General features: G+C 46.7%; 1 protein-coding gene across 1 annotated transcript in view; it reads right to left on the bottom strand.

The window, feature by feature from the left end:
- Positions 1-16382, bottom strand: part of LOC149347331 (uncharacterized) — a 61775-nt gene extending 45393 nt beyond the window's left edge. The window contains exon 1 of the mRNA XM_089587009.1: positions 16049-16382. Coding sequence (XP_089443135.1) covers positions 16049-16079 — 31 coding nt within the window. The 5' untranslated portion in view covers positions 16080-16382. The remainder of the gene's footprint in view (positions 1-16048) is intronic.
- Between the last annotated feature and the right edge of the window lie 8287 nt (positions 16383-24669).

The raw sequence follows: 24669 nt of genomic DNA, 5'->3' as shown, positions 1-24669 counted from the left end.
CGGGTCCTGGAGCAGTTTTTTTGCCCAGCAGATAGTACTTTATTGATTTCTTGTAGGGTAATTAGACAATTGTATTTTTCATTTGTGCCTCCACTTGTTGGGAGCCTCTGTCTTTCAGCTGTGTTTTTGTATTTTAAAAAAGACTGTGTATAGTGAGATGAACTGGAAACTGCAGCGAAATGTTTCCCTAGTATGTCTGCCTGTTCCTCTATGCTTGTTTGTGTGCCGGGTGTTGTTAAAAAAGGAATTGTGAATGGTGAAAAGGTGCCATTTAATTTTCGAACCTGCTCCCACATTTTTTTAGATGGAATCTGACTGTTGATAGATGAAACATAATTCTGCCATGAAGCTTTCTCGGCACTGCGACGAACGTACCGAGCTTTAGCTTTTGCCTTTTTAAAAATTAAGAGATTTTCATGTGTCGGATACCTACGGAATTTACCCCAAGCTCTGTTTTGTTGTTTTTTAGCTTCTTTACAGTCTCTTGTCCACCATACTTTACGGTTTTGTCGCGCTACTCCTGACGACTGAGGAATAGCTGTGAGTGCGGCAGTTATGATACAATTAGTGAACTTTTCGTTTATCTGGTCGATGGTGAGATTATCTAAAAGTATATTTTCTAAATTTGCCTTTGCTCTAAAAAGTGACCAGTCGGCGAGGTGAAGCTTCCAGCGACGTGGCCTTGTGGGGATTATTTCCGGTGGGGATGATAATGTGATTAGTACAGGGAGGTGATCGCTGCCATATGGGTTGTCAATGACGTCCCAGTTAAAATCGTTAAAAACAGACGGTGAACTAAAAGACAAATCTAAAACACTCATTTTCCCCGAGGTTGGGGAGCAGTATGTGGGTTTATTAGAGTTGAGTAAACAGACGTCACTGCATAAAATAAAATCCTCTACGAGATGGCCTCTAGCGTCAGTTTTCTCGCTTCCCCAAAAACATGAATGCGCATTAAAATCTCCAACTACCAGGTATGGCTCTGGTAGCTGCTCTAAAAGATCCTCTAAGTCATGTAGTGTTAAATTAAAGTGCGGATCGATATATAGTGAGCACACTGTGATGGTTTTATGAGCAACCAGAGTGGCTGCGGCAGCTTCGAGTCTTGTTTTTAGTTGAAGCTCTCGAGCCGGAACACCGTTTTTCACTATGATGGCTACGCCTCCCGACAGCCGGCTCGCGTGTTCCCGATCGCGGCGGAAAACAGTGTAACTCTTAAGATAGTTATTTTTTGGGAGACCTAAATTTGTTTCTTGTAGACATAAGGCGACAGGAGCGTGTGCTCCTAGTATGTCTTTTATTCATTCATTCAGAATTTATTTAAGACAACGAAAAGGTTGTCCAGGGTGACGTGGCAAAAGGCAGACTTTGCCTGACGAGGCCACGCCACCCGGATGACAGGCGGCACCACAGGCTACGAAAACCAAGAAAGAGCATTACATAATAGAACACACATTCAATATTTTTTACACAATACATAAGACATCCTTACAAAACACAGGCTTTCGGCGGAAAAACAAACAGCATACTTCAAAACACAATTCGACCACAGCAGTATTTACAAAACATACACTAGTGATAGGTATACGTTCAGTTTTCACCTTTAAGGTTCATTTATGAGCATTGCTTTAATTAGCATTTTGTATTTACGTATAGAGGGAGTGCTGCGTACAGTATCCAGAATAATAGGGTATTGATTAATTAAGTCAGTAATTTGCCATCCTAACCTCTGAAAACCGTAATTTGTTTTCACTGTAATTGTTTAAAAGTCCTCTACAGTTCCATTGTACTATGAAAGCCATCTTAATTTTGTGTTTCTATAGGGTGGAAAGGTAGATCAAGTTGTTGATGGCCCCGTGACTCGGGGCCTGTCTTTTTTTGATCGATCCAGAGAGCTCCGCCGACCGTCCGACGTGGACGGCGCGGGGCTGCCCGGGGCCGTGTCCATCGCCTCTGCGGAGGCGCTGGACGACCGTGCAGGAGGCACGTTCGCGTTCGAGTTTGACCTCGACCTGTGGGAAGAGGTCTTGAGGCCTGCCGACCCGGGGGTCTGCGCAGCCTGACTTGCAGTTGGCGGAGCAGCGTTAGCTGCTCTGCCTTGAGGCGCGGATGGCACCGCCACAGGCTCACTGCGTGTGACCTGGACGGGTGCCGAAGCCTGGTGTGGTGCGCCACGCCCACGCACCACATCGGCGAAGTTTTGTTTTGTTGTGAAGGAGAATGAGTTGGTGAGTGCAAAACGCCTTCTCGCTTCTTGAAATGAAAAGTTTTCGTTTGTCTTTATGGTGATTATTTCCTTTTCTTTGTTCCAGGACGGACACGCCCCGGAGTATGCTGCGTGGTCTCCTTCACAGTTTGCGCAATGCGGGGCTACGTCACATTGATCATAATGATCCTTCGAGGCGCACTTCGCGCACGTTTTCTGACCGCGGCAACTTTGTGAGCCGTGGCCGAACCTTTGGCAGTTGAAACATCGGCGAGGGTTGGGAATGTATGGTCTTACGTTAACTTTCAGATATCCTACTTCGACTGTGTCGGGCAGTGTGCTAGTGTTGAACGTCAGGATCATGTGTTTTGTGTCTATTTCCTTATTATCCTTCCGGATCTTGATTCTGTGAACGTCTATCACGTCTTGGTCACTCAGACCTTCGAGCATCTCTTTTTCTGTCATGTGGACAAAATCATTTTCGGATATCACGCCCCGGACGGTGTTCAAAGATCGGTGTGAAGTCACGAAGACAGGAATATCTCCAACAGACACAATGTTTACGAGTTTTGAGTGCTGGATGTTGTCTCGCAGTTCGAGCAGTAAGTCACCGCTGGCCATTTTTGATACCTTGTAGCCAATGCCCAAGGCTTCTGTCAAACACTTTGATACTAGGAAGGGAGACAGGATTCTTGCTTGCTTATTTTCTACTTCACTATGGATGACATGGTATTTAGCAAAACTCACTTTTCTTTTTTGGAAAAAAACATCTGCTTCGTTCCGCCCTCTCTTGAGAGAGCGATCAGGTTTGGAAAGTGGGGGAGCCATAAAAAATTGAGGTTTTTCGGTCATGGTGCCAGCCACCCACCATGGAGTCCAACAAGGGGACGTGACAGGAACATGCGAGCAAGTCCTGCCCACGCCAGCTGTACACCTTAACTATAACCTAATATGACTCAACTCAGGGTAGTTGGTCACACACGGTTAACCCTCGCCGCCAGGAAAAAGAGGAAGAAACGAAGAAGAGAGGAGGAGACAGGAGAGTTGTAAGAAAGAGATAGGAAAGTGAAAGATAGAGGGGAGGACAGGAAAAGGCGACTGCCGATTTCCTCCGGTCGGGTCAGGCCGGAGGTGCCGTCTACAGGAAGCTGGGGCCAACGTGGTGTGTTGCCTCCGCCGAGGGGCCTTAAAGGTCCAAACGCTCGGCATCGGCTCAACCACCAGGATCCCCTTTTCCCCGGACACGGCGATGCCACGCACGGCTAAGCGCGGATGCTCGGGTCCGTGGTGACGCATTGTTCACCATCATCCCCCTGCGGGGATGTCCCTGCGGATGCTCGGGTTAACCCCGTGGTGTCGCCACTCACCAACGTCTGCGTGCTGCAGACGCACCCCGGCGGGGACCGAATAAGGCATTTGCAACTGATTTAAGTTAGTCGGGTGAGAAATCACGTGTCCACCATGAGCGAGACGATTCCTGTCCCTTTCCCTTCATCATACGACATGCTTTTTAGAAACGGAACCAATTGACACTAGAAGCGGGTGGCAGCTTAGCATCCAAACCCGGTATAGTATAACGATTCCATGCTAACTTCGCATTCACCGCCCTTTCCCATTGACTGCTTCGACGCCACATCACCTCTGTCAGTGGGCGTGAGTAATTTTCCACAACATGCATTACTCCTACATTGATATCCCGCGCGAAACATAAATACATTACTATTCCGCTCGACTGGATCATAAACGAAAAAGTGCGTAGACACAAATGCAAGAAATCGGCTTTCAGGAACTGTTACTTTCCTAAAATTAGCCGTGAATTTGATCGCCTGCCTTCCGCTGTGTCAGTTCTTTCATCGAATGATAAATACTAATAATATTGCTGTCATTTCCCGCTGCACCGATAGGTTCAAAATTCCGGCCACTCATCTAAAGTGCAACTGCTGAGGCCGCAAGTTTCACAGTGTATCGCAACTGTCTTTAATTATGGAGAATTTAGTTTTCACTTATATGCAATACGCTTTTGTAGTCGTGGTGTTTGCTTTCTTTTCCATGCATTTAAAGCGTCCACGGTGATCTTGCTCTTTCCTGCTTTATTTTCGAAAACCGGTTAGGCCTTTTTGCCATTTTCTTGCATTTTGGATGTGCTGCCTCCCCCCCCCCTTTCCTTCTTATCCACCCCACTGTTGTTCAAAACTGACGCTGAGGATAGAAAATTAAAAAAAAAAATTAAAATACATGCCGAGACCGTGGCGTCGCGTCAGCCAGTGGAAAATGGCGGGAAATACCCTCTAGACACGAATACGCCTACGTGGTAGTAAAAAGCAAGTAAGTTGTCCTTTAGCGCACACCCTTTAATAAAAGGGTTTGCCCTAGAGGACAGTTTCCTCCCTTTTTGCTCTTGTTTGTTTTGAGTGTACAGATATGAAGTGGAGTAGTTTTCAGAATCAGTACACACTATCCCGGCCGTGTTGATTAAGCGTGTTGTCCGAAATAAGAGCAAGATAATGGAAATCAAACATTCAGGACTATCGACCGTTGTAGAGAGATTTTTCCCGGGGCTAACGACATGTTTTGGTCAACTTGTGGGCGCGCCCTAAAGTGGACGAGGCATATGAAGAAGACGGTCGGAGGCAACCAAAAAGCTTTCGCGAAATGACTTAGTCGCGACATTTTAATACCTTTTCAAGTTCACCTCCATGTCTCAGATCTCTATCATCGCTGTAATGGCCTAGCGCACTGGTCCAGTCTTGATAATGCCAGCGTCGGGCACTCGCTTCAACTGGCCTAAGAGTAGCATCGAGTTGGACGGCACGGTCAGCGGCTGCTTGATATGCAAATCATGCTCATTCCCCCCGAAACCCGTCAACTCTACTAGAGCCAAGTTAGCGTTCACCAACATTGTCAGCCGCCACCACCACTCGGGTAGAGTTCCTTGGCCTTTTCTTTACGAAGTGTTACGGCGCACGGTCCATGCAAGCTGCAACGCCTGTGTTTTGTGCCTTCACTGTCTTTAGAGCCTAGTCTAGGGCAGTGAAAACAGTGCTCAGCGGTGGACCACACTCTCGGCAAACATCTCAAACTGGTTTTGAGGTCGCCAAATGCCCAAAGCTAAGAGGTTAGTAGGGGCTTCGTCCACTTTTATTGCCGTTGATATGCGTATCCCACTGTTGCAAAGCAAGTCAAAGTAGACTGCTTTGAGATATCCCGCGTCTTTCTTGAAGTGACTTCATCAGGACAGCATTGAAGAAAACTCGCTCCTTCTCATACTTATTCATGAGACCTTCCCTTCAATCGCGCCCACTTCAATCAAGAATGTTCCGGCCTGTCAACTCGTACTGCTTTCCTTGACAAAAAAAAAAAGTAACTGAAAAAAAAAGTTTGAAACTCGTCCTCGTGAATCACCTGCTGACAAACTGGTTCGACGAGCGTTTTCTTGGCACCTTATGCAATGCCCAGTCCTGCTGGCGCACTGCGCAAATACGTCGACGCGACTGGGTCTGCTAGGAAAACGAAGCGACTCTTTCGAAAGGTGCATTCGCTGCAGAGGAAATGGAATCATTATGCCCTTTAAAAATAAAGACTAGCAAGGGCGCCCATAGGCAGTATATACAAGTGTCGTTCTTGCAACCAACGTCAGAAAACAGACGGTTTGGGTATTGACTTTCCCGAGATGCGCTTCAGCTACCAGCATCACCAAAAATAAGAAATAAATTTGCAAGACATATTCAGTGGTAAGAACAGCCATGAGATTTTTGGAGCAGGCTTTGTAGCCGGCGAAAATTTAATTTGGAGAAGCTTCCATTTTGTACAATTGGAAAGCTCGGTTGATGACGGCGCTGTTACAGCTCGAATGCAGTTATATCAGTTGGGGCGCGCCAATAATCTCTCTAACGGCCTTAGTGACCTTATGACACAAGTGCCAGTGCTGCGAAAAAGCCTTATAAATATAGCAGTGCCCAATTTCAGTCCTATTTAAGTTTGTTAAGCTTTTTTTTTTTGGACATGAAATGAAACCGCCGCGAAATGAAGCCGGGCTGGTTTCCGTCGGTCATCTTTCTCCTCGCCCATTGGGCAAAGCAACCAGTTATGCTTGTGTACTTAACGCGATTGCATCAGCATGTTCGCACTGGGCGCGGCTCTTGGTTGCTGGCATAGTATTCTGGCGCAGTCTTCGTCAAAAAACACCAATTTGTAGCAGTGTGCTGTATATTTTAATGCAATGGCGCAGGTTGGCACAATTGCCGCAGCATTCCCCTTACTGCATGTGATGTCATACTCAATAAGGAAACGAGCCCGTGAGTATTAAGTGTCTGTATGCGGAAAGTGCTAAACGCCGCTCTGAGGGCTCACTCAACAACGCGATTGAAAGCTGGGGATCTTTACCCCGCACTAAAATAAGATATTTCCGGTCTTTTGAATTCCAGCTGCATCGAGATTCCCTCGGGGAGAGCGTAAACCACAAGCGCGATATCAGCTTGCTATCAAAACAAAGCCTTGACGAACAGCCACGGAAGCCGGCTGAAGAGCATAGATCTCATCACAACACGGACTACAAGGACCGCATCTATTGTACGTACTTGTAGGCTTACTGTTTTTTTTTTCCTTTTTCTTTCAATCCCGCATCTTCACGATCAATGGAAAGATGCGAGAACGACAAAGCATTGGCATTCAACACTTGCAGACCCTATACCGACCAATTCAAGAAGCTTAGCTCAATCGCAGGCACGCCGGAGTTCTCAAGGATACGCTCTAAATCTCTCCCCGAAGCAAGTGTGCTTGCGTCTTCAATTCTTGCTTCTCTGAGAGCCGATCCCTCACCAATTTTGCTCGTCTTTGTACCCGCACTGAAGGTATTTTGGGGCACTGCTATGGCTAATTCATATATAATTTTTTTTTTCTATTTATCGGCATCAGATTTTTTTGTGTGTATATGTGTGATCGGCGCAATCAGACAACAGCTTTGAGAAGATCCACATCTTTGGACTTCACAACTCTAACACAGCGGCCCCGCCGCGGCTGCTCAGTGGTTGCGGCGCTCGGCTGCTGACCCGAAAGACGCGGGTTCGATCCTCCCCGCGGCGGCTGAGTTTCGATGGAGGAGAAATTCTAGAGGCCCATGTACAGAGGGCAAAACGCATGCCTATAACAACCAAACTGTGTGTTCCGGAGCTCCCAAAGCCGCTGGGACCAAGAAAGCAAAAAATGACGATGAAATTCTATGAGTTTAACAGCACATGTTTACATCCAGACCATTTTTAACAAACTCGTATCGCTAGTTATCGCGTGTTCAGCCCGAAACACGCTCAGAACGTGTTCAAGACATGCGTTTTGCCCTCTGTACTGTGCGATTCCAGTGCACATTAAAGAACCAAAGGTGGTCTGAACTTCCGGAGCCCTTCACTACGGCGTCCCTCGTACCCTGAGTTGCTTCGGGACGTTAAACCCCAATAATGCAAACCAAACCATACCCATCTAACATGCGACATCCGTATGCTGACCCACGTTACTGTTTTTTCACCGGCAGTAAGGGCTAAAAGTTTGCAAGCCCTTTCAACCACGGTGCGCATCTGATTAGTACGAACACATAGGTATACCGGTACTCCTTTCGTACCCAAATCTGTTTCAATTAGGACATAAATTCGCGGCATGCTTGTCACTCGGTTCATATCGTGCAGCAATCTGTATTGTGCTGAGTTATACGGACCTAGCGACTTAAGCTATCATGCAATGGCTTACCTGTAATGACATGCAATGACTGAAAGACAATGGCTCACCACTTGGTAAAACAGACCGCTTTAGGCGAGAGTAAAACCTATTTGCACAAATTAACCCTCCAATGTTAGCAATATGTTGTACACTCCGCTAACATATCGCCGATAGTAAGAGAGCGAAATAGACTACAGTAGTCAGGATAGCAGGCAAATGTCGTACTTCTAGGCCGCGCACACACGAACGACAGCCGAGCAAGGGAACAAGTTGGCGAAACCGCAGGTAAGTGTGTGGGAGCTACCGGTCATTCAAGCGCTCCACAAAGTGCCGTACTTGCTCCGTCTGCCCGCCCCATCCGCGCTTACTTGCGCAGCAGTCGTTCACGCGCGGCGGGAGCGGGAAACCTGTTTTTACCACCGGGTCAGAGAGCCGTAGCAAGACCTACGGCCTATGCGCAACCTCCTCCAGGTAATTCTAATTCGGGATCACCGCACCGCACACGGCAGCACTTCACGTTCACTGCTACCTGCGCTCGCGGTCCGGCGGAGTTGAAGCACACACCCAGCTATATCTCATGTTGAACGACAAAGAACGCCTTTGGTGCATGGATACAGGCGGCGCTATTTCGGCAGTCATGGGACCATCGGCGACAAGCGTTATTCTTGCCTGTGCGACTGATGCCTGAAGGCTAGCAGAAAAGCATGGAAAGAAATTGAGCACGGCATAATCTGCTGCGGAATGTAAAATAAAAACAACAAGGAGGGAAGAAAGATGGTTTGGTTTTGTGGGGTTTAACGTCCCAAAGCGACTAAGGCTATGAGAGACGCCGTAGTGGAGGGCTCCGGAAATTTCGACCACCTGGGGTTCTTTAACGTGCACTGACATCGCACAGTACACGGGCCTCCAGAATTTCTCCTCCAAAGAAATTCTAGCCGCCGCGGCCGGGATCGAACCCGCGTCTTTTGGGTCAGCAGCCGAGCACCATAGCCACTGAGCCACCGCGGCGGCTGGAAGAAGGATGTGTTGTTGAACCTGTAGGTGTTTTTGAAGCTCTAGGCACTTCTTTCCACCATAGGAGGGCAACAAAGCAATATTTTTGCCTAATTTTTTGCCTACTTTTCTGGGCTCGCGAAATTCCAAGGTTGTGTTGTGTTGGGTTTATTGGCGCATAAGCAGCTAAGGCTATCATGCGCCAAGAACAAGGTATGGAAAAAATATGCTTGAGCAGAGTTTGAAAACAAAGTGGATAAAAACGGCGGTGTGAAATTCCAAGGTGTGACTCTTCTCGGCGTCTTTGAACATTGTCAATGCGCCTGTCACGCCTCTTTCTGCGGAACTGAAAAGAGCTCTATTTACTATTGTTATTTGAAAGTCGCTGTTTGTAAATTGGTGGGTGTCTTTTGTAGCCTTTTCTTTACACTTAATGTTGTTTTAAATTGGGTGTTTCTAAAGATTTCCCTCTGCACATTTTTCTGCTTTAGCTATTTGCCGGGACATCTCCTAAAACCTTCTGTAGCTTCCGTTTTTCACTGATCTGCAAGTGAATGTCTATTAGACTTTTTAACAATTATTATAATTACGTGAACGTTCGACATTGTCGGCATATTACCCCATTCCGGCCATTCACTGTCTTACGGCAGCCGAGTTATTCTTTGAAATATCGAATGAACACAATCACTGCTTTTTTGCCCAGAGGGGTTGGCGACATCTCCGCTTTTCAGCGTATATCAGAGAGACTACACTATCGAACTCCAATTTTTTCTTCCCCTTTATTTTGCGGTGACCTGTCCACTAATAAGCCTCCCCGCCGGTCTACTCCTACACATTTATAATAACTACAGAACTGAGGTCCATGTTTTTAGCATTTGGTAATTTGCCTACTAACGAAAAGGTACGGACGGGGTGGAGCTCTAGTGGCAAGCTGAGAGTGAAGATTGCCTGAATACTAAACGCACCGGTATATGCTAATATACGAAACATACGCAATTAAAATGTCTAAACTGACTAAACTCGACGAATTCAAATTGACTGCGAACAAAGCTCAGGTAGTGGAATAACATAATTCACTATTACGCAGGCCTACAAAATCGTGGTTATCCTCCAGTGCAGTGCAAGCGCACAGCCTAATTTTATTTCGCAGCCAAATTTATTTTACCTTGAAGGTGACGAAAACAAAAATATCCGCTGCGGTTTAAAAATTTAAACAAGCTGAAGAGCATTAGAAATACAGAATTGAAACGTTCAGTCTTTTTTTCTTGGGGGAGGGGGGGGGGGGGGGGCTCGGCTACTTTCCAAAGGAGGCGAAAAACACATCTGAACACATCTGACAGGCCTGCCTCATGCACAAAGTTTTCGCAAGAAAAAAAAGTAGAAGAACGCACACCCACACGCGCAATCTGATTTGCGTTAAAGGTGCGCCGAGACACCATTCACAAAGACCCTTCAATCTCATGCGCACAACATTATCCACAAGGTGCCGGCCCCGGCATAACTTGACACACCCCGCAATCGCGCATCAAGCCAAATGTCAAGCAAACAGTTCTCCCCCCGCAGGTCACGCTTTAATCCGCCGCATAAGCTGCAGCCTGCGATGGAGCCACCGGTGAGCGGCGCTACATCCTCCGCGTCCTCTCATCTGTCTTGCATCGTCCCGCAAACAGGCTACTCTAGACATCACGATGTAGAGAACGCGGTGGACCACAGCGGCCGATGCGTGTGTGACGGGGCATCGGCCGTGCTTATGCAGTGTGCGTCTGTGTGTGCGCAGGCCTGTATTACTGTTATCCAAGGAGAGCCTCCGGCCACTGTGGCTTTGCTTCTACTCGAGCTGCTCAGGGGGGTGAAGGCCAGGTGCTCCGCCGTCGACGCGACCTCCAACCGGGCCGCACCGTTAAGTGCCCCAGTGTCCAACACGGCGGAAACCCCCACACATTTCTTCCTCCGCCTGTCATCCAGCCTCATAAATACGGCGATTCCTGAGGTCGCCTCGGCCAAGTTTTCAGCGGTTTTTAGTACTGTGTTTCCTGCGTTTATGCCGTGTTTTGTTTTTGCTTGCGAAGTCGGAGTGGACGGCCTTTGCCGCTGACCGCTTTACATGCACGCGGTGTAGAAAATTCAGCTTGCAAGGCCGGAAGAGATGAAAAGGTGTGCGGAAGAGACTACGGGATGGAGGGATTGAGAAATGACCTACATTCGACGCTGCGTGTGGCCCAGTTCAGAGAGCGCGTTAGTTAAAATAGTACGTTGTAGCGCTTCGAAGCCATTATTAGCACTCGTTTCGAGAGAACTGAACTTTGACCAAGCCTCCAACAATGTCAATTCTGCCGGCGTGAAATGCCTCCTCACTGTTCTAAAGTGAACCGTCTATAGATAATCGGGTGATGTTTTATCGTGCAGTCTGGGTTAAACTAGTGGATGTGGCCTACATTATTCAACAACTACTATTTTTGACGTGATTGACAGCTGACAGCGATGGATTAACTTCTCGATTGTTTTTGATTGAATAACTAGTTTATTGATCGATCCATTCCTTAAGCGACGCCATTCTATTCGGTCGCAAAGTATTTCCACGTATGCAGGTCACTAAAGTCGTTGAAAGTCCGTTATTAGTGAGCTAACTCATCAAAACTACCATGACATGGCAATGTTTAAAATAAAGTTTCGTTTAAGGCGGTTTCACGTCCCAAGAGACGCCGTAGAGACGCCGTAGTGGAGGGCACCGGAAATTTCGACCACCTGGGGTTCTTTTAACGTGCACTGACATCGCACAGTACACGGGCCTCTAGCACTTCGCCGCCATACAAATGCCACCGCCGCGGTCGGTTCGTTTTCTGGGCTAGCAGCAGCCGAGCGCCACAACCATTGAGCCACCGCGGCGGTGGTGTTTAAAATGAAGAACGAGGCACTTCATAATATTGACTGCACGTGGGGGACGAGGCAGCCCCAGATGAAGATGATAAAACGAGAAGTGACACACGCTCGCACTCGAGTCACGCGCACGCAGACACAACCGCAGTTGCTCGCCAGGGTGCTGATAAGTCCTTTGTCCCTGACGAAGGTATAAAGCGCCCCCCCCCCCCCCCCACCTAGAAGTGCGCATTTCTCCCTCCAGGCCAAAAAACATTAGCGTGGTTAAAACACGCTGGATGTGACATGGTACTCAGCAATACCAGAATACCTCATAATACAGCAATGCCAAGAAGATCGTCCTGTGCACCGCTTCGTGCAAGCAACGACCTCGCAGTGCACATTTTAAGGGTCGCGTAACGACGAGGAACAACGAGGAGGCAGCGAGGATAATACCGGTAATTCACCTCGCCGTGGTAGACACTTGTCCCTGGATAAATGTGGACAGCAGCCATAGGCCAAACTGTGCATTCGATGAAAAGTTAATGGATTAAGAAGGACACGACGACCTGCAGAAAAGAGCCTGCTTAACACGAGAAAGGAATCACGGCGAACATTGTTTGCGGCCAGTGCTATAGTTGTTAGCGGCTCACACCGCCCAAGGTGGATAGGCAAGAGGTATTAAGTGCCGAGGTGTAGTACCAAGCAGCAGGAGCATTAGCAGGGCAACATAACGAGCCGGGCAAGGTGTCGAGAAGAAAGCACCAATACTCTGCCGCCTGTTATGCAGTCTCTGTAATGAGCGAACTTTCCAGGCGTGCAACGCCGGTTGCCTCAGACGGCTTCGGTGGACTCGTTAGACTTGTTTACATCCAAGAAATCCTGTGGCCTCCGAATGGCTTCGAGCGTGTTACTATTAAGTAGTAGGAGATTTAAGTACAAGTAGTAGTAGAAAGAGCAGCAGAAGAAGATTGTAGAATATTTGACAACTTTTCGCCGTTTAGATCGCATTGGTCGCATTCGCAAAACATGTATCGATCTCTGTTACAGAGAAACTTTCTTTCAGCCAGTTATTCCTCTTCAGTCTCGCGAATGAAACCACCTTCCTGCTGAAATTTGTAAGCCGGCGATAAACTTCTTTTTTGCAATTCTTTGGCTCACATTGTACGATTACGGGAAACTTGTTGCACAACGTTTTACTGCATTTATATTCTTTTTGTTTAACATTTTAACCAGTGCCCCTTCTCATGCCTATAGCTCCGAGGGTAAATAAATAAATCAATAATTTCTACTTTATTTTGGAAGCCGAAAGCTTTGAGGTACAGCTGTTTACTGCATTGGCTGCGGCGTAGTTGTAATCTCCGATGTATATACAGAGCGGGAAATGTGTTGGTGTTTAGTACTTTCCAGCCCACCACCGTGGTCGAACCACTAAGTTGCAGCGTCATAGCTAAGACGTCGCTTCTGGAGCTATCGATTGCACTCCAAGAACGTGGTAAGACAGGAAAGCTGGACTTCAAGTGATCGCTCATGCAATAATATCCAACATCCTGCCCGGTTTCGGTCAATCGTCCGTGACGCCTTCGAAATCATAAGCATGGCCTATGCGGGGTCTCCATTGCTCCTGACCAGCGCTCTGTTACATTGTGAAGCTCATTACATAGCAGTGGACGAGGCGTTTGTCCTGCATTTGGCGTAACCAGGGATAGTGATGACAATGACGGCCGCTATGATGACGGTTACACGGTCATTGTGCACAAGTCGGCATGGCTATGCGAAGACAAAGCATGGTACTACTGTTAGTTCAGTGGTTATGCCGCTCGGCTGCTGACCCGAAAGACGCGGGTTCAACCCGGCCGCGGCGGTCGATTTGCAATGGAGGCAAAATTCTAGGCGCCCGTGTACTGTGCAATGTCAGTGCACGTTAAAGAACCCCTGGTGGTCGAAATTTCCGGAGCCCTTCACTACGGCGTCCCTCATAGCCTGCGTGGCTTTTTGACGTCAAATCTCCATAAATCAAATTAATCTTCCGCCCATTCTCAGGACTGTGAGTGCCAAGCAGGTACTATACCTTTCCCGCAGTTCAGAAGTGCCAGGGAGAGTCATCTAGATCGTAATGAGCGCTCAGGACCGGAGCTTGGCTCTTCCGTAATGCAACCGGATAAGTGTGGGTCACCCCATTGGTTGCAGCGGGTTTGAATGCAAAGCGGAAAGACTGTGCTCGGGCACACTGTAGGCTCTCAGATTGTGCCCTGCTTACCATCCGTGAGCTCTAGCGGGCTGGTGCGGCGAAGATGGCCCCCTTTTTATACATGCACTTCTACGGTGATCTAATCGCTACTGTCGATAAGTTATTGCGCCGGTTTCTAGGCCCATATCGGTGCTCGTCGCTGAGAGCTAATATATAGAAACGAAAAAAAAAGAAGTGAAAGCGTACCAGCACGTGTGAGTCGACGTTGCGAATATATAGCAGTAAGACTTTGAGACGACGACAATTATCCACCGACAGAAACGAAAGAGAAATGCGTGCAGCTAAAGCTGTCGAGGCGCCTTTCGCACTGGCCTACCAAAACATGTTCCAGTTATCAGAACAATAACGTGTTTATGTCGTAATCCCCTATCCATATCCACTCATGCTACCATCCCCAACTTCATTTACCTTAAAAAGGCTGTTCTAACCTCAGAGACTGAAATATGCGTAATATACATGCACAGGCCAAAGCAACATACATTGGAATACTTTATGAGAAATGCAATGATTTATTCCTCAAGGGCGTATTTGAGTAATGGTGGTAATTTTTGTTTTCCTCTTTCGAAAACGCATGCTTCCTCTAATCCTTTTCAAGTCTGATGCGGCAGAAGAAATAAATTTGGATCCCGATTGGAAAAATACGTGCTGTTTCGTGTTTTCCCTAAATCTGAACTTTAAAAGGGCCATGCAGTAGGATATATTAAAATTTTGCGATTAGATGACTTTGGCTGTCTTATTACAGGACGCAACCATCGCAAAGGAAAAGCAGAACAACTACCCTGTTCTTAGCTTTTGCATTGTTTGCGTGCTTCTTTGCAAATAAACGTTATTGCGTCACTAGCGCATTCGCGACAGCCCCCACAACGGAAACCGTCTAACTCGCTTATGGTAGGCCGCACCGATGACATCCTCACATGGTGGCCATGGCTTGCGTGGACGACAACTCAACACACTGGCCAAAGAAGAAGTGCCCTGTTCCTTTTTTTTTTTTTTTTTCAATCGGAACATTCGCTTTTGCACTCTGAATATTATTCACCTTAACTGTACAAACAACAAGTAAAAACGCTGGTGTTCGCTGCTGAAGCAGGACGTCAGCATTAATTAACATGCAGACTACTCAAAATCTAATCCTGCCAATCCTTACAAGAGCCTCCCAATGAAAAAAAAAACGATGAATTCAGTCTTTTGCAATTTCCCTGTTCTAAACGTAGCGTCACATTTCAGCCTGCATCGCGTATGCGCATAATAGAACGGACTGATGATCTCAAAATACACCAAGTATATCAAGTGAAACGTACACTGCATATATGGTCACGCAGGTAGAAGGGAAAGCTGCCCATTTTGCCTAGGTGAGCTTGGAAGAATACTAAGCTCAAGAATAAGTGCAGTTGAACTTTGTTACAACAAAATTGAAGGGGCCCGGCGATTACTTCGTTGTAGCCGTAGTTTCGTTATAGCCCGTGTTGACTGAGCTTCCAAGAGAAACTGTCATTCCTTCGTTGTATCGATTATTTCGCTATAAACCGTGCCGTTATAACGAGATTTGACTCTAGTAGACGACGAAGAAGGGTCTACAGATAGCGTGGATATAACATATGTATAGTCTTTGCCAAAAGTAATTGGGCGACTATGTTTTGTTTCCTATCCTCGTAGCGAAGCACCCATGGCAGACCTTACGCTTAGAATCTGTGTAAAGTAAGGTGAACCCTTGTCCTCGCATTTTGGTACCTTTAAGTCATTAGGGGTGCCGTACCGGCTCCATTATATGGTTGAGAAGCTAAAACCTGTTGCTCGCTTACTTTTCGCAAAGGGGGTACGTCTTTAAGCAATCGATGGGAACGCAGAGCTGCAAGATTCAATGTGCGGTTTAGCCTGTTGCATCACAATTTTTTTTCTCTTGCATCATAAAATTTTTCTTTTTTTAGCAGGCGGACAGAGCTGTCTAGTAACGCCGAGTGCTTTCCTACTTTGGTGAGAACCGGAATGAAACTGATGTCGCGACCGAGGGGACCGTGGCAGAAAACAGTGCGACTCACCGGTGATGCAGGCGCCGACGATCATCGCCATGTCGTCGTCCCGCGAGCGATGCTCGGACGCCGCTCTGCCGCCGGCGGAAAGAAGTGCTCGTCTGGCGACCGGTTCCGATTGGGATCGGCGGGAATGCCAAGTATCGCACCCGGCAGGAGGAGCGACCGTTTTCTGGGCGCCTTTGCAGTCATTTCCCGTGCGCGGTGCAGCGAAAGCGGATCCACCGCCGCCGCCAAGGATTCCGCGCGGGAACGGGCGAAAGCGACGCGACGCCACAGCCACCGCAGCAGACGCCGACGCAACGCCACGGAACGCGCCAAACCCTCTCTCTACCCTCCGACCTGTGAGAGGGCGAGGAGGTCAGCGCGAAGAAGAACAAGACCGCGACACACTGTTCCACACACTCCGCAGGGTCTCGCCCCGCACGTCCGCTGCTCGCGTGTGCTCGCGGACATATCGCGATCTCCTTTCTCCCCAGGCGCAAGACCCTCAAGACTAGAGGAGCCAGGAGACCGTGGAATGCCAGAGCGATGCCGTCAGGCTTACTTTCTTTGTTTCCTTCCATCTTTCTTCATTTCTTTCTTTTCTTGCTTCCTTTCATTATTTCTTGCCTATGTTGCTTTCACTCCCTCCATCGTTCTTACTTTCTTCCTTTCTTTGTTTGTACCCGTCTCCCTTTCCCTAATCCATTGTTTAGACTTGCCTATCTCCTAGTTATTTCTGTCTGTTCCTTTTTCCTCTCTCTCTTACGGCCGGGAAGTGCACGTCGGGAGCGCAGTTAGGCTCGGTAATTGTCGTCGGTCAAATCGCAGAGCGAGCCGGCCGCCGACGTCTCCGTACCGCGCTCGGAGCGTCTCGACGTCCTCCCCTGCGCCGGCACGGGCGCCGTTACGCTTAGGTCTTAGCGCTCCGTTACAGGTACGCCGCTAGACGGCCGCGTCGAAACGGGCCCCCCACCTCACCTGGAGTGCCACGGCCGCGCGTATTCAGAAACAGGCCCGTTCGTGTAATGCGCCGAGCGCGGAAGTCCGGCGTCGACCCCAGAGTAAAAAAAAAAAAAGAGGAACGCGACCGGTCCGACCCACGTAGGATTTGAGTCGGTGGGATGGCCGGGCAGAGACGCCACTGACGCTCAAAGTATTCCGCCCTACTTTCAAAGAGGAAGCAGCTCAACGTACGGCCTTTAAACTGTCCTCGAACAACTGTTCTCGGAGACTCGGTGCACCTATAAATTTTGCTTTGCCGTTCAAAGTGAAAGAGGTGGACTCTTCTTTTTGACCTCTCCAGATTTGAAACCACAATCCTGTTAGAAGAAGCTTCGTAGCTTGCAGTCAATGCAGGCCTCAAACCAGTGCATTTTCTTTTGCGAGAGTGTCCGTCCATGGTTTTGTTCCTGTTGGTATGTGTACACAACGAATCAGTTTTTAGCACTAACACTCGGGATTCAAACAAAAAGCCTACGGTGAAACTAAGCGGACCAGAACACACCCTTGCCCACAAAGCGCATGCCGCTTGCAGCCTGTTTATTCTCTCAACGTGAATATGGGGCATTGAGGGACTATTTGTACAAATCTGGCTTGATATTTACAAGGAAGCTGACCGGCTATACACCTGAGTTCATAGAAATCAATTCGTAGCCCTGCCCTACGGTTTCTTTTATAGCACATGTGGTGCTTTGGGAAATTAAACACCACGTACCATGTCATATCGTGCACCACATCATACCACGCCACAGTTCTGTACAAAGCTTCAGAGCTGTCACAAAATTGTAACACACTTCCGACGAGTGAAGTACAGAAAAACGGGTGTTCAGTTTTATAAACCAGAGTGACTTCGCAGAATACTCATCATCTTTGCAACATAACCGTAATGTTGTCCAAAGCTGGTTTCAAGCTCAGAGTGATCAGTCCACGCTGTCATTCATGCATCATAGTGGCGATGATCAATTTCACGGGTGCACATAGCTTTGGCAAAAGCACACCACTGCGCAATTTGTTTTAGATTTATAAGGAGGGGTCAAAGATGAATTTCCAAGCATATAACTCTTCAGATTCTGAGCGTAAGGCCAGGGGAAAGCTTACATCTATTATGTCACCGGTGGGCAGCCGGCTGCCGTATGCATCATCACTGCCTACTAGCGGACATGTGGCTTCTTTCCTCAAAAGCTCGTACACTAGAGGAGCAATTTAGTCGTGCGCTATTGTTCTCCTTCCAACCAGCGCGATGGAGTTGCAGACAACGTAGCGAGGAAAATGTGCTGAAAACCTACTAAGCGGTCAGGAAAAGTCGTCTGGCTCTGACCGGATGCGATGTTCTCTGAATGTGGAGTCCGTCTGGGGAATAGCTAATGTCCCCCATTCCTCGCTAATGTCCGTCCATAGGAATTCTCGTTGCGAAGATCTTGACTGTTTCACTGACTTCTTAAATCCCGTCTTGAAAGCTAGTAATAGTTGCTGCAGGATTCGTACATGTGGCACGTACCCACGGCGGAGGATTGACCAGGGTATATGGTGCAATCCCAGGCAAGATATAAAATTACTGATCTCAGTTGAGTCGGACGGTCGCAGCATTAATAAATGAGAAACTTGGGAAAGGCTGCCAATTGTTATCATGATTGAAAAGTATACTTCATTACAATTGCAAACAAAAATTATATTTGCAAAATAAATTCCAAGTTAACAAAGCAGAGCCATCATTGCGATGATATATCCCTGGACATACCCGCAAAATGGCCTCAAGGTAAGTGTTCTGACGTTGACCTCCAGAGAAAAGAGAAATTGAACAGAACAGCCATTAGGAGTGCGTTTCTTAGCCAGTCTCCACGCAGTCGCCATTCCCTTTTCCGGGTTTCATGGGCGAGATGATGCCAGTAATAATCTCTAACACCAGGAATAGCCTACGCACCAATCGGCAAACGGTTTTTGTTTGGTCTTTTTAGCAAGCTAGGGAGGATGGAAGAAATTTCTACAGGAATTAATTACCCACTATTTTCGAAATAGAACCTATGTTTTTTTTTTTTAAAAATATATGCGACTCGCGGCATCGATGGGCGTATAGTATGCATTTCTTCTCCACCAGTTGCGTATCATAAAAAATTTGAGCATGCGAAAATGGAGCTTAAACTGTTCTACGTACCCCAATTTTTTTGTGGCGGATCCGAGAAGATATAGGCTATTCCGTCGTTCACTTTAAAACGGTGATCACCGAGCCCTTTCGGTGTAACGTATCGAGTTCGAATCCAGTGGCGAGAAAAATTTCAGTGCAATTTCTCAGCTATAATAACGTCTTCTGCTGCCAGAAAAACCTAAACTCTAAAGGAAAGACGTACAGCCTCGCTTTTTAATAAAAACCAAAATTGGACGCAGTTGCCCTAAATGTCCCCTCAACCCAGTCGCAATGGCAAAAAACTTGGAGTGCACTGCAGTCTGCTGCATTGGAGAAATGCGTAAACATTTGCGTTTGAGCGTGACTTTTTTTGCAAGTCACTGTTGTCACGTGACACTTGTCACGTCACACCTGTTGCGTCACACTTGTGCCACTTCTCACAACGATGACTTGCAATAAAAAAGTTTTTGACGTCATTCATTGTCACGAGACACTTGGATGACGTCAACAACTTTTTAATTGCAAGTCATCGTTGTCTAACGTCAGTGCACATTCCCAACACTCTACCGTCGAACACACCACAACGCGTTTACTTCGTGTCCCTCATCCCGCTTGAACCAATAACCCTTCGTGTCATATGCGTTGCGTGCCCATCTAGCACGCAGAGGCCCTGGGTTCGAACCCCATTGCCGGCGAATTTTTTCTCCAACTAGAGTCCATGGTAGAGAGAGGGTGTGGTAGATGGTCCTTGGCGATCACAAAATGAACAAGGGAGGGGAAAACCTCAGGTTGCTTGAGCCAACGTTTCGACAAGGGGACTTGTCTTCGTCTGGGCGAAGACAAGGGCGAAGACAGACGAAGACAAGTCCCCCTTGTCGAAACGTTGGCTCAAGCAACCTGAGGTTTTCCCCTCCCTTGTTCATTTTGTGCTCTCCAACTAGGTCATGTGAAAGGTACCACTTCCTGTGAACGAACACAGTTTTCGGACAACTTCCGGTCATAGATTTCCGTTCGAAAGAGGCATAATAATGCTTTTGCGTAAATAATGAGGGCCAAAGGAATTGCGCAACAATATTTGGTACCCGTGCAAGTGAAAACAAATGAAATGCGACAGGTAACGCACACTCCAGTGCGAGATTACCCGTTCCACATGTTTCTTTACAGCTCAAGGTGATGTGGGTGGCATTCATTATGGCGGACAGGTGATGACGATCACATTTTTAATTACCGCGTACAAGCAGTAGTAACTCCACCTTTCTTCATGCCATCTTTGCTATAAAATTACGCTCAGGCTAATTAAAAAAATCACAACACGCCAAACTTAAAGCGGGAAGCTATATTTAGAGTAACCGAATTCACGCGACGTTGGACTCCAGAGCGCGCCCTTGGGAATTGCGTCGTCTATTTCAGCAGTGCGCAAAGGTGAGAACCGCCGCGGAGTCGAGCGTACGCAACCTCGCCTCTGTTATCCTAAAAGTGATTTATATGCCTCATACACCCATTCCCGACCGCAAGCTGTAGCACGACACAGCTTGTAAATTTATGAAGAAAATTGGTTCCCCTGCATAGTGAGCACATCGCTGCATTTCTTATCAATTTCGTACTTTTTCCCACACAGAGCTTGAAATAAAGAAGCACTTTTGACGTTCAGGTGCTGTAATCTCTCGCTGTAATCTAACTCCACGGAAGTAAAGCAGTACTTTTGACATGCAGATGCTGTAATCTGTCACTGCAATCAAACTCCACGTAATCTGCCCTTATACGTCACCTAGCTCAAATAGTTGCCAGAAGACTGTCGGCTCTTTTAATGAAAAGTGTGAGGTTCTAAAAGGCGCAGTGAAACACATAGGCTTCAGTACACGCTTTTTGTCGTGTGCATTGCTTTACTCATTTTATTACGTCGGCTTAAACAATCTATCGAATGGATTGTGTTGTGTTGTGTTGTGTTGGGTGTAGTGGCGCATAAGCATCTAAGGCTATCATGCTCCAAGCTCAAGGTGTAGGAAAATTGATTTCGGTAGAATTTTACTAAAAAGCGAGAAAAATCGATGGTGCAAAGAGCCTAAAAATTTAGTTGCTGCTACACTGTACTGCTGGGAAAGAAATTTTGGAAATGTTATTATTAAAACCTTTAAAAAAGGTCGAGTAATCTCAGTGGCAATCCTTAGCTGGGCAAGGATCCCGAGGCTCCCAACCATTCAAGTAAAAACTTAAGCATTCTTCTCAGGAATGAGGAGACGGCTGAGGTGTATAAAAAGTGGAGCAAAGCTGTGGATGAGAATTTATAGTCTATCGAGAAAACCTGCTTCTCATAAAAAGCTGAAAAAAGACATGATATGTCAACAATTGCATTGTCGCTTACATAAGTGTAGGATGAAAAGGACTGTATTCATTGTAAAATTGAGTGAAGTATTTTTCCCTTCTCTTTTTTAAGTTTAAAGCACGAGAATAAAATGTGGCTAATTGTAAGTTCTTCTCCACATTTTTCGCAGACTAGTTTCTCTTGTTTTGCGAGCAGGAAGCTGTGTGTAATGTGTGCGTGTCGAATGCGCAGGCGACGTAAAATTATTTCTATAAAACGTTCCTGGTGCCCACAGGTCTTCCATTCACCAAGGACAGGCTTTACTAAGTGTAGCTTGTTGTTAACTTCGTTGTGCCATGAAGCCTGCCATTTTCCTCTACGTTTATTTTTTACCGGTTTCATGCAGTCTTTATGAGATATACCTACTTGTTTCACTTGTACATTACGGGCACGTGCGGTACATGCATCAGCGCTCTCATTCCCTCTGATTCTCACGTGACTAGGGACCCAGCAAAACTTTATTGTAAGTCTTTTTGTTTCAGCTTTCACTATATTATGTATTCTGTCTCCTATTGTGGGCTGAACTGCATTTCTGAAGTTTAGTGCTGTAATTACGGTGAGGGAGTCGGTGTAGATGACACTATTTTGTATGTTTTTCGTGATTATTTTCGAACCGCGACAGCAATGGCGTAACTTTCTGCCGTGAAAACTGATGCGCACTTAGGTAGCCTATTTTTTTCTTTTCTCTTGTACTACTGCGCTCCCAAAGTAGTGTGCGGTTTTCAAGCCATCTGTGTAGAAATCCATGTAATTTTTGTGCTTATCCTTAACTGCCAAAAACTCCTGCAGTATATATTCTTGTGGAGTTTGCTTTTTTTTTATCTGCGCCAGCGTAAGTTCACATAGTGCGGGAAAGCTGTACCAAGGTGGCAGTGGGTGGGGTCTCGGGGCAATATTGGGCAGTGTATTCAGTATACCTAATTCTTCGCATTTTTCTTCCAAGCGGAGGAGGAGTGGTCTGATTGCTTGGGGTTTGTTGTGAAACAGTTGTTTGGATTGGCATTTTGTAACTGTGGGGTAGCAGAGATGTTTTGGTAGTGAACGGGTTTTCAGGACGTATGTGGATGTCAGCATGGTTCTTCTCTCTGTAAGGGAGGGTTCATTGGTTTCGACATAGAGACTGTTTATGGGGGATGTTCTGTAAGCGCCAATTGAGAGACGTAAACCAAGGTTATGCACTGGGTCCAATCGCTTCAGATATGATGGCCTCGCAGACCCGTACACGATACACCCGTAGTCGAGGCAGGATCGTACAAGAGCATGATAAATGCGCAAAAGGCATGTCCTATCGAACCCCCACCGCTTCCGTGAAAGCACCTTTAGAACAGTTAAGGATGGGGAAGCTTTCTTGTTTAGGTTGTTCATATGTGGAAGGAATGTGAGCTTTTTATCAATTATACCTAGAAATTTTTGTTGGTCTTTTATTGGTAATTCTGTTTCCGTTAGGTGGAGGGTGGGACTGTTCTGTAGGCCTCGTTTGAGAGAAAACATGACGGCCACTTTTTTGTGAGGAGAGAACTGGAATTCGTTTTTGTCTGCCCATGTCGCAAGTTTATTTATTGTCAATTGTACTTGTCTCTCGCATGTTATGTTGGCTGATGTGCAGGCGATCTGGAGATCGTCAACATAAACCGAGTACATTATCGATTTTGGGATTATTTGGCTAACGAATTCATTCTCACGACAAAGAGTGTAGTGCTTAAAACACACCCCTGTGGTACGCTATTCTCCTGAACAAATTTATTTGAGATGGTTGAACCGGGGCGTGCGTGAAAGGAACGGTTGGATAGGAAGTCTTTTATGCAGTTCAACGCCCTTCCCCGGATGCCAAGCTCTGCTAAATCGCGGAGGATACCGAACCTCCAAGTTGTGTCGTATGCATTTTCGAGGTCGAAGAAGACAGCAAGGCAGTGTTGTCTGTGTATGAAAGCTTCTAGAACAGTATTTTCGAGGCGACGTAAATGGTCTGTTGTCGAGCATGCCTTTTTAAACCTACACTGATGAATGTCAAGGCGTTCCCGAGATTCAAGCACCAAGTTTAGCCGGATATTCAGTACGCTTTCAAAAGACTTGGCGAGGCAGTTAGTAAGAGTTATTGGCCTATAACTGCTAAGGGATGTTGGCTGCTTTCCAGGTTTTAGGAATGCCACTATAAGGGCTTTCTGCCAAGCTTCCGAAATTTTACCCAATGTCCACATTTTGTTATGAAATTTCAAGAGTGCTTCAATAGGACGTTGGAAAAGATGTGCAGCATTTCATAATGTATTTCATCAGGGCCTGGAACAGTGTGTATGCCGGAAGATAAAACTTTATTTCTTGGACTGTAATTAATCTATTGAAAGGTTCATTTCTGCAACCAGTTAATGAAAGTGTGTTTTTCCCAGCTGTGATTTTGTATTTTAAAAATTATTCTGAGTAGTGCGCGGAACTGGAAACACTTCATAAATATTCATCCAGAATGTCTGCTTGTTCCTCTATATCTGTTTGTGTATCAGGGGCTGTAAGAAAAAACTAAGAGGGGAGCAGTCGCCATTTAATTTGATTTACGAACTTGCTCCCACATTTTTTTTTGGATGTGATTGAACTGTTTATGGGCGATATGCAATTTTTCCAGGAAGTTTTCCCGGCATTACGGCGTATGCGCCGTGCATTATCCCCCTCGCCATTTTAAAGTTTATAAGGTTGTCGTGTGTAGAAAACCTGCGGAAAATTCCCCAAGCTTTATTTTGCTCTTTTCGATTCTGTACATTTCTTGGCATACCACACCTTCTGGCTGTGTCGAACCACCCCAGTGGACTGAGGGATAGCCAGGCGTGCCGCCGAAATGATGCAGGATGTAAACATTTCATTTAGTTCAACACTAACGTGATCCTCAAATATTTTTTCTAGAGAGGCCTTTTCCCGAAACACCTCCCAGTCAGCTACGTGAAGCTTCCAACGACACAGTTTGATTGGGATGATTGATGGGGATGACGACAAGCTGATAACTACAGGCACATTATCGCTTCCGTAGGGGTTGTTAAGGGCATCCCAATTAAATTCTGTAAAAACAGAGGGTGAACTAAAAGGTTTGGTTTGGTTTATGGGGTTTTAACGTCCCAAAGCGACTAAGGCTATGAGAGACGCCGTAGTGGAGGGCTCCGGAAATTTCGACCACCTGGG

The sequence above is a fragment of the Amblyomma mixtum genome, chromosome 4 (assembly GCF_055824585.1).
Source record: "Amblyomma mixtum isolate Tamu chromosome 4, ASM5582458v1, whole genome shotgun sequence".
NCBI classification, from domain to species: Eukaryota; Metazoa; Arthropoda; class Arachnida; order Ixodida; family Ixodidae; genus Amblyomma; species Amblyomma mixtum.
Note: the sequence above shows the minus strand (reverse complement) of the source record. Positions and strands in the feature narration are given on the sequence as shown.